Source organism: Hypanus sabinus, chromosome X1 (assembly GCF_030144855.1).
Source record: "Hypanus sabinus isolate sHypSab1 chromosome X1, sHypSab1.hap1, whole genome shotgun sequence".
Classification (NCBI taxonomy): Eukaryota; Metazoa; Chordata; class Chondrichthyes; order Myliobatiformes; family Dasyatidae; genus Hypanus; species Hypanus sabinus.
Genome location: NC_082738.1, coordinates 25,520,849 through 25,535,815, shown reverse-complemented (window position 1 = coordinate 25,535,815; position 14,967 = coordinate 25,520,849). Strand labels below are relative to the sequence as shown.

At 47.0% G+C, this 14,967-nt stretch overlaps 1 protein-coding gene across 1 annotated transcript in view; it reads right to left on the bottom strand.

Annotated features, from left to right (window-relative positions):
• The window catches only part of LOC132384712 (zinc finger protein GLI1-like), a 219,245-nt gene that overhangs the window by 25,311 nt on the left and 178,967 nt on the right, over nt 1-14,967 (bottom strand). The window contains exons 4-8 of the mRNA XM_059956100.1: nt 9,778-9,883; nt 7,993-8,192; nt 4,734-4,835; nt 3,256-3,454; nt 2,260-2,464 (exon numbers count right to left, since the gene is read on the bottom strand). Of these exons, the coding sequence (XP_059812083.1) occupies nt 2,260-2,464; nt 3,256-3,454; nt 4,734-4,835; nt 7,993-8,192; nt 9,778-9,883 (812 nt within the window). The remainder of the gene's footprint in view (nt 1-2,259; nt 2,465-3,255; nt 3,455-4,733; nt 4,836-7,992; nt 8,193-9,777; nt 9,884-14,967) is intronic.

The following is a 14,967-nucleotide window of genomic DNA, read 5'->3' as shown; positions in this document are numbered from 1 at the left end:
GCCCCAGTCATTCTCTCCTCTTCCTCCCACCCCCCATCAGGCAGAAGACAGAAAAACTCGAAAACTTGTACCACCACACAAGGACAGCTGTTATCAGACTTGAACGGGATGGACCTCCCATTCGCTAAAAGGTGAACTTTTGACATCAGTCTACCTCGTCCTGGCCCTTGCATGTTATTTATCTGCCGGCACTGCACTTTCTCTGTAACTATAACACTATATTCTGCTTTCTGTTTTCTTTTTATACCACCTCGATGTCTGGAATGATCTGTCAAACAAAAACTATAGTAAACCAATTCCAACCAAACTGGAATCAGAATAAGGCTGGTATAACTGTAATTGAACAATGGGAGGCCATGGAGATGTTGCAGCACCAGTCTAGATATATTCCCATGTGGGAGAAGGGCAGGGAAGTTATAAGCAGAGTACCATATAGAGGTTAAAAAAGAGCCAGGATGGTAATACAAGTGAGAACCAGGCTGATTATTGCTGCTTCAAAGGGAAAATACAAAGGAAATAGGAGAGAGCAAAGACTAGAGCAAACAAAAGGAAATCTTAAAAATATTCTCTGGGCATTTGAATGGAAATCGAGTTGTCAGAGGAGATATGAGGCTAATCAGGGTGCAACAAAGAAATTACTTTGTTGGTATGATTCAGGGCTTAATGGAACAATTCACAAAGGACGGAGATGCTGTCAGAGTGATATGCTGCTACTAGAAAGATTTCAAATGAATAAAGCACCTGGTCCAGATAGGATGTATCAAAGATTGCTGCAACTCCCAAGGAAGGAAATTGCACAGCCCCTGTCCATAATCTCCCAATCATCCATAGATTCACGAGTAGCGTCCAAGGACTGGAGAATGGGCACATATTACATTGTTGTTCAAAAAAGAGTGTAAGGATAAACCCTGTAACTACTGACCATTGTGTATACATGACTTGATGGAGTAACAGAGGACAATGAGGGGGTTGTCCCTAACGTGGTATGCAGAGACTTCTAAAGACATTTGATGAGGTGCCACAGAATAAGCTTGTAATCAAAGATCAAAGGTTGTTGGACAGTGTGGAGAGAATAGCAGCAGTGACAGGAAACAGAGTTGTGGTTCAGACTGAAGGGAAGTGACAGTGGCGTTCCCCAGGATCACTACTGGGACCAGTGTTGTTTTAATGGATATTAATGGCTTAATTCTTTAAGGTTGTCATAGCCAGGGGAGGTGGTGGGGATAAGCTCCCACAGCCTGTTAAATGCTCCTAATGGCGTGCATCTCAAATTAGCCAAGTCCAGCTCCTGGCCTTCACCCGTGGCTTAACTCCTGAGCCCAGCAGAACCGTTTCCACTGACAGGAGGAGGGGCAAAGGCGGGTTACTGACACCTTAAAACCAGTCACTTCAGGCAGATGCGGCTAGTCAGCCATGGTTGGCTTCTCATCTAGAAGGAGAATTCTGATCTCAAACCTCCGCTGCACTGCACCTGTACCCTCCCATGGGGAAGGTTTCGGGAGTAAACCCCAAGGGAAAAATCTGGAACTGGAGTCCCTAAAGCAGTCCCAACTTGAGTCCAATGCTAAATGGCACCTCCTGCGGCATCGCTGGTACCACACTCTGTTGGTCTCTGCCGTTCCTTTGGGCTCATCAGCTGTGTAGGAAGGGGACGGCTGCCGCATGGGCAATGGCTTACTCTCCATATCATGCTGCCCTGGCTTGCGTATCGCGTAGACACCTAGGACGCAATATCGATGATCCACCCCGACCAACAGTGGGCCTCAAATGTACCTGCCTCGGCCAATTCCTCTGGCAGCCCATTCCAAATACCGACTAACCTCTGTGTGGGAAAGTTGCCCCTCAGGTCCCTTTTTAAACCTCCACCCTCTAACCTTAAACCTGTGTCCACTAGTTCAAGGATCACGGGCTAATGTTACTTATCACCTACATTTGCATGTTTTAGGAATTTGCTGTGGTGTGTTGGTGTGACAGCAACAAAAACAACATTCAACAATTATAAACAATAAAGAATTATATAAAAAGTAAACTCAAGAAATTAAAGAACGGATATGGAACAAAAGAAGAGCAGCGTGCTGCAGGGGCAACAGCTTGCTCTCCATATCGTACCGGCTTACGTATCAACTAAAGACAAATAAAGACAATCTACGGTAATCATTTTCAGCTGCCTCTGTAGTGCATGGCTAGGAGAATTACTATTTTCCCCATCAATTCCCCCTGCTGGCTTCTCTACTGGAACAGCTCACCCAATACATGTACCTGCAAGGCCCTGGAGGTCCTATCTGGGTGTGAAGGTGGCAGTAACGAGGCTCCACTGGGCTGGTGCTGTCGAGAGCCATCTGGCAGTGAGGGGTGACTGAGAGGCTGTGTGTTACTAAACGTAGTGGCCACCCCTTTTGGCTGAAGGAGGAACTGCTGGTACTTGGAGGTCGCTGTTGTAGAATGTGGAAATCCGCAAGTTTGGCTGTAATTATAAATCAGGCAGGTTACAACACATCCTCAGGTAACTGGGGAATAATTCCCTGCCTGGCTGGACCTTGCAACTGTTCTCTCAGTGCTTTGAACAACACAGCATTTTCATGCTAGTTTGGATAATACAAGAGGAGATGACTGAACTAGCAGGCAAAAGGGAAAGGTAGGAGAGATAATTGCATTCGGCACAGCGGCTCAGCTCGTAGAGCCACTGCCTCACAATGCCACAAGCCCATGTTCAATCCTGACCTTGGGTGCTCTCTTTGTGCAGTTTGCACATTCTCCCTATGACCACGTGGTGCTCTGGTTCCTTCTCACGTCCCAAAGATGTTCATGTTGGTAGGCTAACTGGACCCTTAGTGTGTGGGTGAAGTGTAGCATCTGGAGGGAGTTGATTGGAGAGTGGGGTGAATAAAGTGACAGTAGTGTAGGATTAGTGACAGTCAACATGGGCTGAAGGGCCTGTTTCTGCTCTGAATGATTCTTTGCCCGTGACAAGACTATTCTTCGAGAATGAGAATGGTTTGAGATGATATAGCTGAACTGAATTGCTCATTATAGTGAAGGGAAACATTTAGATGCTTAGGATTCAGGCACAGTGTGAAATTCATTGTGAGAGGGAAGCTAATTGGACAAAAAAGTGTGAGGCTTGATGATACGTTTCTGGAATGAGGAGGTTTGCAAAAAGAGTTGTTGGACAAAGTGTCCTATCCTGCTTTTCCCAATTTGTACTTGGATCCAGCTGTAATGGAATATTGGTTTTCACAAAGAAACTCCCCTCACCTGATCCCTGTAATGGACAAATGTCCATAGGACCCACTCGTTGTGGAACTACAGTTGACAAAAGCAACCAGAGAGCTGGGGGATGTCCTGATCATGGTCTGAAGGTCAATGCTGCTGTCAGAGTGCGGCGAGATAGACAGGGCTCGCTTCTTATTCATCTTCATGGTACTGCGAGGAGTTGAGAATCTGGAACTGAGTCCTGAAGCACAGAGGAAATATTAAGATCAACAGCAATTGAAAAGAAACTTGCACACCTACAGGACCATTTCACCAGGAACCTTCGGCTAGTAACGAAATTGCAGGTTTCAAGGAGAGTGAAGAAGACTCTAGGGTCATTGAAGATTATACTCAGCTACAATAGAAAGGGCTGGGCATTGAATGGTGGCTCTCAGAGCCCATGGAAATTAGGCCCAGTGCCATAGTGCAGGAGGATCTGGGATGGGGAACTTCTTGGTCTTGACAGACAAGACATCTGCTCCATCAAATACATTTGCTCCATCCACAATGGCCATCTGGAGCTCTCAGTGGCCAGGCATTTGATTCCCCTCCCCATTCCCACACTGACCTGTCTGTCCTCAGCCTCTCCACTGCCAGGGTGAAGTTAAACACAAACTAGAGAAACAGCACCTCATTTCCCCCCAGGTGGTCTACAGCCAGATGGCATGAACATTGAATTCTCAAACTTCAGGTAACCTGCTCCACTTCTGTCCCTTTTCTCTCCCCTCTTGATCTATGCAGTTCCTTCTACACCCATCCCAATCCCCATCCCCTCCTCCACCCACTCCATCTGTCCATCACCCACAAACTCCTCCCACTGGGTCTCTTCCCTCACCCGCTCCATCTGTTCATCACCCACACACCCCTCCCACTGTGTCCCCTCCCCCACCCACTCCATCTGTCCATCACCCACAAACGCCTCCCACTGGGTCCCCTCCCCCACCCACTCCATCTGTCCATCACACACACACTCCTCCCACTGGGTCCCCTCCCCCACCCACTCCATCTGTCCATCACCCACACACCCCTCCCACTGGGTCCCCTCCCCCACCCACTCCATCTGTCCATCACCCACACACCCCTTCCACTGGGTCCCCTCCCCCACCCACTCCATCTGTCCATCACCCACACAATCCTCCCACTGCTCACCTCCACTATTCCTATCTGCCTTTCTCACCTCCCATATTATGTTCCATGTTCCACCTTCCTTTCCTATCAGATCACACCATCTGCAGCCTTTTGTCACCTCCACATCTCAGCTCCCAGCCTCTGTCACTATCTCCACTCTCCCCTCCTCTTCCTGTCTATCTCCTCAGCTGGATTTGACACTCCTCTGCATAAGGTTACCAAAAGCCTGGCAGGACAGATAGCTTTTTATCTCCCTCCCTTCATTTCCCAAATTTCTAGGTCAATTTTAGTGTCTTTTACTCCAAACACAGGTCCTAGTATTATTCAAAGAAGACATTACTGGGGGAACTCACCTTCCATTGAATGCATGTGTTCAGCAGTGGACTGCATTGTGACCTCCCCATAATGGTCAGCCGGTATGTTTGCTTGGTGACAGAAACTTTCAGTGTGGCGTCCTGAAAAACAATCCAAGAAAACAGCAGTGATTCCACTTGGATCTTGGGCAATAAAGGGAGAAGTGGGTACTTGATGAGGACGGGTTCAGGCCTCAATAGTTAAATGATGCCTTCTATTAGTTCACTTAGTGGCCACATTATTAGGTAAATCTTAACACATGCTTGTTAATGCAAGTATCTAATCAGCCGATCATCTGGCAGCAACTCAATGCATAAAAGCATGCAGACATGGTCAAGAGGTTCAACTGTTGTTCAGACCAAACATCAGAATGGGGAAAGAAATGTGTCCTAAGTGATTTTGACTGCAGAATGCTTGTTGGTGCCAGACAGAGTGGTTTGAGTATCTCAGAAGCTGCTGATCTCCTGGGATTTCCTCACACAACAGTCTCTAGAGTTTCCAGAGGATGGTGTGAAAAACAAAAAAAAATCATCCAGTGAGCGGTAGTTCTGTGGGTGAAAATGCCTTGTTAATGAGAGAGGTCGGAGGAGAATGGCCAGACTGGTTCAAGCTGACAGGAAGGTGACAGTAACTCAAATAGCCATGCTACAACAGTGGTGTGTAGAAAAGCATCTCTGAATGCACAAGTCGAAGCGGACGGGCCACAGCAGCGGGAGACCACAAGTGGCCAGCTCATTAGGTACAGAAAGTACTAATAAAATGGCTTCTGAATGTAAGTCCCAGTACCCACTGAATCAATTCACACACTTCAGTGAGTTGCTTGGCAGGGGCAGTGGAGGTGAAAGAACCTCGGTAAGAGTTAATGCCTTCAGGGAGAGTTGCAGAAAGGATACGAAAATACTGCTTGTTGAACCTTGCAAAGAGTTAGCAGATGAGGAAGTGTTCAGGGGCTGACTTGAAGTGCAGACAATAAGGTGCAAGGTAAGGGAGGTAGATTGTGAGGTCCATCTTATCACACTAAGGAGTCACTCGATAGTCTTATAACAATGGGGTAGAGACTGTCCTTGAACCTGGTAGTATGTGCTTTCAGGTTTTTCTGTCTTCTTCCTGACGAGAGGTGGGAGAAGAGAGAACGTCCGGGATTAGATTATATTGGCTGCTTTACTGAGGCAGTGAGAAATGTAAACACATTTCATGGAGGGCAGGCTGCATTTCATGGAGGGAGTGTGCACTGCCCCCCCCTTCCTGAAGTTAATGACCAGCTCTTTTGTTTGCTGACATTGACGCAAAGGTTGTTGTCCAAACACCATGTAATTAGGCTCGCTATCTCCTTCCTGTGCTCCGATTCATCATTATTTGACATCTGGCCCACTACGGTGGTGCCATCTGCTAGTTGGGAACCCCTTATGGAGGGAGTCAGAGCAGAATCTCACAAGTATTGATAATATTTGTAGCGGAGCCATTTGCAGAGGGAGGTTGTTGACTCCCAGGTCTTTGAGTTTGCTTTGAATTATAGAATTATAGTAGTCAATAAACAAGAATGTGACATCAGTGTCTTCACTGTCCAGATACTCTAGCGATGAGCATAGGACCAGGAGACGGTGTCCCCCTAGACCTGTTTCAGTGGGTCAAGGTTGTCTGGGAGGCTGGAGTTAATACGTAACACAACCAGCCTCTTGAAGCACTTCATGATGGTAGATCTCAGAGCTGCTACGCAGTAGTCATTAAGGCACGTTACCTCATTTTTCTTAGGTCCCGGGACAATAGCAGTCTTCTTAAAGCATGTGCAAAGCACAGATTAGATCAGGGAGAGGTTAAAATGTCTGCAACTACCCTCCTGTTCAGGCCTCTGCTGGGAAGGTGTCGATTCCACCACAGATTAATGGGTGAAAGAGATCTCTGGTCTAGTTGTAGTGAAATACGAGGGCAGGACACATGATTACAGAAGTGCCAGTGGACACCAGCATGAAGCTGAGAAACACCAGGAAATGACTGAGTAGCTCAGAAAGAGAGAAGTGCCCCAGAGGGAAGATATTGGGTCCAGCGCCAGTGGAAGACTGTTCACTGTGAGTGACCTGGAACAGAGGCACCATTGGAGAGGGAGCCAGGACTCCCAAATCCTGGTGGTGGGAAGTGTCTGTAATCTGCTGGAACAGCAGGAGAGATCCAGTCCACAATAGCTCTGTTGCTACAAGAGCCCACAGCAAGGTGAGATGGATCAGCAGCTGGTGATGAATGAAGGGATGTCGATTTGTCCTGGCAAGGTTGGGGCACACGGAAGGTGAGACTGGGTGAGTTTTGGGGAAGGGCTCGGGGTCAACAAGCCCCCTGCTCTTCACAGAACACCCTGAATGAGGTACATCCTGAGTTGGGACTTTGAGAAAGGATGTACCACAATGTGGAGGCAGCTCCAGAACTCCAAAGAGCCCCTGACAAAGTGACAGTGAGCAGGAACTGGCCGATATCATCAAGCACCGCGCAGCCTGGGGGCAGCGAGACGCCTAACGTCAGAGCCGGCAGAGGTGAAAGATCACCCAGAAAGGCAGGATCAGTGGAGGCAATCTCAGCAGGGACAGCAGGAAGGAGGAACAATCCTGTGTCCACTCGGGGAGTCGGGATGCAAAGCCAAGAGACGGAGAGCCTGAGAAGGCCATCAAAGTAGGGATTGTTGAACGGTAAGCGGTAATGTCACCTCCGGGTGAACAGTTCGGTGAAATAGGTGGCACCATGTAATATGAGACTGTAATACCGGTGAATTACCGGTGACTGAAGGATACAGGGTGAAGAGTTCAGTGATCAACGAATTTACAATTGGTTCAATTTACAAAGCACATTGATTTTAATAGTTAATTAATGCAAATAATTTAATGTATGTAAAAAAAATTAAGATCTTGTATGTATTTCTTTAAAGAGCAAACATTGCTGTGTATAAATGTACCTTTAAGAACTGGGATATGACTTTGAAACATTGTTGTACCGGAGAGTTACTGCCTTCAACGGAGGTTCTGGTTTTAGCTCCGGTTCTGTTCGCAGCAACTCAAAGGAACTTGCAGGCACTGCATTGTTTAGGTGTTGCCCGTCTATAAACACGCTGGTTTAGCTGACCACTGACAGGGGCTCTAACTGCCCCCTCCCACCCAGCTCCTGCAAAATAAGGCAGAACCAGCCGGTGACAGATCACTTTCGCCTTCAAGACAGCTGGAGAGACAAGCCAATGCCATTAAGGAAACGGAGTTAGCGAGCAAAATGTTTACTGACCCTCTGCTGATGCGAGTCCGTGGGGTGCGGGGATGTTGGGACACTGCCCTTGGCTTGGCTTCAGGTGCTGGTCCATGTACTGGTTCGGGGGTTGCTGCATGGTACTGCACACTGCCTGGCTGTCCCTGGCTTGGTTCTGATGAGGGGGCCAGTTTGTGAAGGGTACATCAGAGTGAGCGGGGCTGTCTGACGGAACAAATCTGATCGAAAGGAAAAAAAATGTATAAAACGACTAGCAAAAACAGCCGCAAAGATAACTCCAGAAGGGGCGGGGGGGGGGGTTTAATTGCCTCTGAGCATTGGAAAGAGCGCCGCTAATCAGGCTTTGGTGTTGCGCAGTGAATTTGCGCGGTGAATCCGCACTGGACGACAGGCGCTTGCGGCTCGCACCCAGGATGTGGTCTGACGGTTTCCTCTGCTGCTTCCGAACTCCCTCCCCATCAACCCGAGGCAAAGGGGGGGGGGGCTTTGCTGCAGCGCATTGCGCTAATTGTCCGTGCTCAAAAAGGTGGGGTGGAGCCAGGAGCAGCTGTCTGGAGGGGCAGAAAGAGGGAGGGAGGAGAGGAGAGAACAATGGAGGGAGTTCATAGATATGACAAACGCAAGGCTTCAGCTCACTGCCTGTTGGAGGAAGACAGGGAGGGCAGAAGAGCCTAAGAGGAAGAAGTGAGAGAGAGAAAATGGAGGAAGGAGGGAGGAAAGAGAAGGGTGGTGAAGGTGAAGGAAGAAGGAGAAAGGGATGGTGGGGTGATGAGAAAGGGAGAATGAATTAGACAAGATTCAAGGTACTGGTAAACATAAACACAGCAATGCGGATTCAGCAAAGGGAGGTGTTGTCTGAACCTTGACGAGGACATTATTTCTCCACAATAACTTGCAGTGGGAAGTGATCCCTGTATAAGTTTGCGCATTGATGCAAACTGAGCTAAGTTTGCATTACTGGTGCTCCAAAAGCCTGAGTTCAATAGCCTCCAAAATAATGCCATCTTTCTCTCTGTGCCTAGAGGGAATTATACCCTATAGCCATGAGCAAGTGGGCTGCTGGAAACTGGGACTGCGCTGATTCCAGATAGCCACTGTCGAAGAAGAGCAGCAGGGAAAGTTTAGTTAAAGCATTGCTGAGATAACCAAGCAGAGGCTGATGAGGGTCAACAGCCAGTGAGTCCTGTGGTCACTGCCCCCAACCTATAAACTGTGTCACATACATTGTGCAAATGTTAATATGCATTCACCTTGCAGTCGCGCGCGCACATTTGTGTGTGTGTACATGTGTACAATTTATAGGCATGTGTATTTTTGCATGTGCATGTATATAATCTGAATTTGTGTGTCTGCATATATGTAAATTAGTGTGTGCATCTGTATACCTGTGTGAATATCACACACATATCTAAGTGTCCCTGTGATGTGTGTGTGTGTGTGTGTTTGTGTGTGTGTGTTTGTGTGTGTTCGTGTATCTACCTCTGATGATGAATCTATGAGAGTGCATATGCTTATATTGTGTGGGGAAGAATGTATCTGAGTGTATATATGCTGTATATACACAGATGGTATATATGTATGTGCATTTGGGCATTTACCTATGTTTTTACATAGAGCACGTGTGCATTCATGTGTGTGTGCTTGTTTAGTGTGAGAATGTATCTGTAAGTGTAGATAAACAGTGTGTGTGTACGCACAATGTAGCTGCACATTGTGTTGAGCTGAGTTTCAAAAGAGAAGCAGTGAAAATCACCAACCGCAGATGATCGCTCCACTGACATCCCTTCCTCCCTCGTGACTTACCCCCGCACGGTTTGTGGGATGCTGGGGTCATAGGGGTAACCATAGTCATGGAGCAATGAATCGGCTGGCATCGAGGCTTCAAAAGTTGAGTAATGCTGGTGGGCACCTGAGGAGGAGGAGGAAGAAGAGAACACAAGCACATTAGGAAGTGGATGAGGCACCCCCCACCTCCTTGGCACCAAATGATGCCAAGCCACTCTATGCTCTGAACTTGAAGATTGATTCTTTCAATATTCAATCAATGTGAAGTGCAATCTGTCTCTTCCTCCAGAAACCAGAAATCAATCTGACTTGTTTTATTTAGTGGGTAGACTGGCAAACGGAGCTGACAGTTTAATCTTTATATTCAGCATTGTTACCGAAAATATGCCCTCCTGACCATTCAACACTTAAAGCAGAGTTTCCTGTGAATTCACTTTGTACTATGTTTGGAGAGAAGGTCGAAAAAGATCTCCATAGAAGGAGGTCCAAGTTTCTTGATGCCCATGTTGATAGAGGCTCTTAGATAGGCACATGAATGTGCAGAGAATCATGGGATATGGACTATGTGCAGGCAGAAGGGATTAATGTAATCAGATATTATTAATTAGCTTAATTAATTCAGTACAACATGGTGGGTCAAAAGGCCTGTTCCTGTGCCATATTGATGTTTGATACTGAGTCTGCATAAGCTTACAACCAAAGCCATATTGGTGATATGGGCATCAATGATAAGACCAGCATTTATTACCCATCCTTATTGCCCTTGAAGGTGTTATGAGCTGCTGCAGTCCTTCTGGTAAAAGTGCCCCACAGTGCTGTTGGGGAGGGAGTTCAGGGTAGAGTTCAGGAAGGATTGGTGATGTACAACCAAGTCAAGACGGTGTGTGACTTGGAGGGGAACCTGCAGGAGGTGATGTTTCCATTGAACCCCCCTGCCCTTGTCCATCTTGGTGGTTGGGGTCGGGGCTTTGGGAAGGTCTGCTTCAGGATGCAGTGCTCAAAATGGGATGGTAGCTGTTCAGTGTTGGGTCAGGTTATCCACTGTGTAGACACACAGAAAAAGCGCAGAGGAACAATAACTCTGGCAGCGTCTTGTGTGACTGGGCGATGAGTCAGACAGAGCAGGAAGATCAAGGTGGAAGGACTCGTTTGGCTGATGGAAGCTGAAGTTGTTGTAATGAACAAAAGGGCTGAATTCCTGTAGCATCTTTCATCTCCTTTTCAGGATTTCTCACAGCCAATGAAAGGCAGCTACTGATTCCTATGGCTAGCACAGTAGCCTAACTGGTGCAGAGCAGGCTCCCATGAGTAGTGATATAATGATGGTCAGATCCTGTTTCTCCAGATAAATATTAGCCAGAGTTCTGGGGATATCCCTGCTCTTTGAAATGGCCCATGAGCATGCATGGACAGACTGGGATTTAACTTCTCAGCACTGCATCAGGCACTCACCTGGATTTTGTGCAAGATCCTGGAGTGGGACATGACTGTCCCAGGACCCCTGCTGGAAGGGGACAGGTTCAGGTCCAACTAAGATACTGACCCCCTTCCCCACCCCAGCGAGAACAGTGGCCACCACAGGCTGAGCCCTTTCACACTTGGCTTTGTTTTGGCAGACCTGCTTCCAGTGCCTGTACTGGGATGGTAGGGTCCAGCAAGCAGCCCCCAGTACGAGTGAGTGAATAGGACACCAGGAGTACCCTCCATCACTGATGATATATACGGACTGCAAGATGAACACAGGCAAGATATATAATTGGGGCAACACAGTCACTTGATGTTGGAAGCTGGTTCATAAAACCTACCCTGCTGTTTGCAACAGTAGCAGGTTACAGTTCAACAGTAACCGATAATACAATATGTCTTTACTGCCACAAAATATCTCCACAAACAGGCGGCAAGGTTGCGTAGAGGTTAATGTAATGCTATTACAAGTACTTGGCCGAGTGACTTTTAAATGTTGTTAATGTACCTACCTAGCCTCTGACAACCAAGTCCAGCTCCTGACCTTCACATGAGGCTTAGCTTCCAAACCCGGCAGAACCGTTTCCACTGACAGGAGGAGGGTCAAAGGAGGGTTACTGGCACCTTAAAACCAATCGCTTCGGATAGATGGGCCTCATTAGCCGTGGTTGCCTTCTCATCTGGAAGGAAATTCCTGCGATGCTGCTGGTGCTGGTGTATCAGTCTCTGCCGTTCCTTTGGGCTCATCAGCTGTGTAGGAAGGGGACGGCTGCCGCATGGGCAATGGCTTACTCTCCATATCATGCTGCCCTGGCTTGCGTATCGCGTAGACACCTAGGACGCAATATCGATGATCCACCCCGACCAACAGTGGGCCTCAAATGTACCTGCCTCGGCCAATTCCTCTGGCAGCCCATTCCAAATACCGACTAACCTCTGTGTGGGGAAGTTGCCCCTCAGGTCCCTTTTTAAACCTCCACCCTCTAACCTTAAACCTGTGTCCACTAGTTCAAGGATCACGGGCTAATGTTACTTATCACCTACATTTGCATGTTTTAGGAATTTGCTGTGGTGTGTTGGTGTGACAGCAACAAAAACAACAGTCAACACTGATAAAAAATAACAAATTATATAAAAATTAAAGTTAGAGATTAAAGTATGGATATGGAATAAAATCTGCATAAATACCAGCATTTTCTAACTCTTGGGGAAAAAAGACTTTGTGTGTTCATCCTATCTATGTCCCTCATAATTTCCCTCATATATGTCACCTCTATAAAATGTATAGCTTAGGCCCTTGACTCCTGACAACATTCTTGCAAAATTTTGTCTCAGTTTTTCTTGGTACAGCCTGACCTGCTAGGCATATGCCACAGCCCTGAATTTTACTGATTTTACATTTTCTTTGTTTTGTCCCTTACTCTATATCTGCCCTCACCAACCCGTGGACTGGACACCCTCATTTACAGCATCCCCACTTTGACCCTGGTCTCACCCTATCCAAGATATTCCCTTCGATACTTCCAACCCTCCCCCATCAACCCACCCCAGCACATAAAACTTCCCCAGGTCCGATGAAGGATCTCTGATCTACTGCTTGCTCTGTGCTGAGTGTCTCTAATGCTCAAGGTGAATTGTATTTGATGTTCATGGTAAAAAAAAAATTCAATCTCAAGCACACACTCTGCACTGTAAATATAGTTGAAGGAAAGCTCGGTCAGAGCGAGAAACCAAACAGCCTGGTGTTGGGGAGTTGGTCCTGACCAATGGTTCAGGACATCTGTCAATATTAGAATGGCAATCCAACTGGAGCCTTGCGCGTTTAGGACTGTTGACAAGATAATGTGAGCTGTTTGATAGGAGATTGGGCTGGGTGGAGTAGCCACACACAAGCTGAACCCTTTCATACTTGCAACACACACAAAACGCTGAAGGAGCTCAGCAGGCCAGGTAGCACCTATGGGAAAAAAGTACAGTCGACGTTTCAGGCCGAGACCCTTCATATTTGTTTCTTTTTTGGCAGACCTTCTTCCATTACCTGCACTGGGGTGGTAGAGTCCCTGAGGGTACCACTGAGACATTACAAGTGGGCTTCTTTGTCTCAAACCTATGCACATGATAATGCAATGGATCAAATGGCCAGCTATCCACTAGTTGAACCATAAATGGTTAAATTAGTATAGGTTTGGTTGATTGTGAAGCATTGCCTTTGTTTCCATCTGTATAAACCTCAAGCTCCCAGGGAGGCTGATCAGAGCTCCCCCACACACCTATCAAATTAAGGCTTATCACATTGGCATCTTCAGACTGTGAGTGCTCGTCCAAAAGACCGCGAGCCCATCAGATTTAGGGCAGGTTGGCAAAGTGGATCCAAATTTGGCTCAGTTGTGTGAGGCAGAGGGTTATTTTTCTGACTGGAAGACTGTGACCAGTGATACACCACAGGGCTCGGTGATATTTGTGTGATACACTTTAACGACTTCGATGTGAATGTAGGAGGCCAAATTTTCCAATGACATGAAAGTTGGCAGTGTTGTGGATAGCACGAAGGGCTGCTTAAGGTTACAGCAGGATATAGATTAAATGAGAAGTTAGGTGGAGTATTGGCAGATGGAATTTAATCCCAGCCAGTGTGAGGTGATGCATTTTGGTTGGGCAAATAAGAATAGTACATACAATAAATGGTGAGTGTTGATAAGCTTGGAGTAGAAGCCCATGGATCCACGGGCTGACGGTGAGAGGGAGGAGGTTAGAGAGGATCTCAGAAGGAATATTTTCACCCCAGGGTGGGGTTGGAACACACCGTCTGAGGGGGTGGTGGAGACTGTCACAATGTTTAAGAAGAATCTCAACAAGCACTTGAATCACCAAGGCGGAGAAGGATACCGGCCAAGTGCTGGAAAATGAGATTGGTGTAGATGGGCACTTGATAGTCAACATAGGCATGGTGGCTGAGGGGCCTGTTCCTGTACTAATCTATGATTCTATGGTATCTTAATCCACAACCGAGACATCAGTGAAGGATAGCAAAGGCTTGGTCAAAGGAACAAAGTGGGAAAAAGTTACTTAAAAGAGGGAAAAGGCCCAAAGAGATTCAGGGAAGAATTCCAAAGCTTCCGGCCCAGCAATTCAAAGCACAGAGGCCAGTGCATTCTGGGATTCAACCTAGGGACAACCAGAAAGTCAGAAGTGGAGGAGGGTGGTGATCTTGGAGGATTGTACAGCTTGTGGAGATTGCAGAGATATGGAGGGATTTGTTAATAAGCATGAGAATCTGTGTAAAATAGGCCGACCCTTTTAATTGAAATAGTGACAAAAGAAATCAAACCACCTTAAATGAGATAGAGACAGGGGAGACTGTAGAGGCTTGAATCTGTAGCAACACAAAAGGACATGGTGGGACTCAGTGGGAAGGAAATAGACAGTCAAGACCCTTCATCTGGACTGGTGAATGAAGTGTGTCTGAGAAGGTAGCTATTTTACACACTTTCACTTAAACAAAAAACCTGATTTTTTTTCTCTCTAGGCCTCTGTGTGTCACCGTGTCGACACTGGCGGCTGTTGCCAGCAGGGGGAGCACGGTGCCCACCACTGGCTGCACCACAAGCGCAGGCACTGCCCTCCCCGTACAGCGAGGGCTGTGTGTTTGTTTAGCTGGTTACCTGCAGTCAACCTAACATGAATAAAGAGAGGCTTACAAATTTTGACTAATGAATGAATGTTTTACCATAAATATGTAAGTTT